At 47.2% G+C, this 963-nt stretch overlaps 1 protein-coding gene across 1 annotated transcript; it reads right to left on the bottom strand.

Annotated features, from left to right (window-relative positions):
- Nucleotides 1-26: 26 nt before the first annotated feature.
- Nucleotides 27-926, bottom strand: Pmar_PMAR000368 (arginine/serine-rich splicing factor, putative; the record flags this gene model as incomplete). The annotated part of the gene is made up of 5 exons (XM_002776568.1): nucleotides 27-131; nucleotides 446-554; nucleotides 615-731; nucleotides 779-832; nucleotides 895-926. The coding sequence occupies 5 exons, from the start codon at nucleotides 924-926 to the stop codon at nucleotides 27-29; spliced, it is 417 nt and encodes a 138-aa protein (XP_002776614.1).
- Nucleotides 927-963: the final 37 nt, after the last annotated feature.

Here is a 963-nt window from a genome sequence, read left to right as displayed (position 1 = left end):
ATACACACGGCACAGCTAGTCACTACTTACCCTTTTCCCTTGCCCTTCCCTTTACCCTTGCCTATATGACCAAGCGTCTCGCCATGCTTCTCATCAGTGAATTCTTCTACTCGAATAATGGACGTATCACCCTGAAGAGCAGAGATGTACATAAGAGCAAATCATTTATCTACGACGACTATCGCTGTGGCGAGGATGGCATCATGAACTAGGGTACATCTGTGTAGTAGTAGTACCATCCAGATGAAGTCCTGATCCGTATCCGAACTAATATTAACATCAGCATCCTCAAGAATATGTCCCTTTGTCATTCCTATTCCGATTATTATCCATTATCACTATTTTATCATCCCGGACATCGGCAGCGTCATCACACGACAGTAGCAGGCGACGTGAATGCAATATCCTCTCCAAAGTAATGATCATCCCTATACTCCATCCTTACAAAATGACTCTTCATCTCGGTATCATCGAGGGTGCGAACAGCGCGCTCGACATCAGATTGACCAGCAAAGCCAGCTACACCGACACCGTCACGAGTGACTTCAGTGAATCTGAAGTCGACGACAACAAGCACTGAACAGTTTTGATGAGGATGTAATCCCAATAGCTACCGGCATTCGCCAGCATCACGCATCTTATCTTTAAGATCTTGCCAAGATGCTCCTCGAGGGAGGTTGGTTACGACTACACGGTAGTACTTCTCAGACATGCCCATCGAATCATAGCCGCTGCAATACACAGATGATGTAACGACACATCTAGTCGAAGCACTCACGCTGATGGTGACCCACTGCCGCCCTTGCCGTATCCGCCACCGTAGTCGCCATACCTGGTAGAGAACTGAACGCATACATAACCCGGATTAGTTATCTTACCTGCCACCACCTTTACCCTTCCCTTTCGAAGGATACTACGGGAATCATCACGATAGTCACCATCTACTTCGACTGTGATGGGCTG

The sequence above is a fragment of the Perkinsus marinus genome, assembly GCF_000006405.1.
Source record: "Perkinsus marinus ATCC 50983 genomic scaffold scf_1104296953312, whole genome shotgun sequence".
In the NCBI taxonomy this organism is placed as follows: Eukaryota; Perkinsozoa; order Perkinsida; family Perkinsidae; genus Perkinsus; species Perkinsus marinus.
Note: the sequence above shows the minus strand (reverse complement) of the source record. Positions and strands in the feature narration are given on the sequence as shown.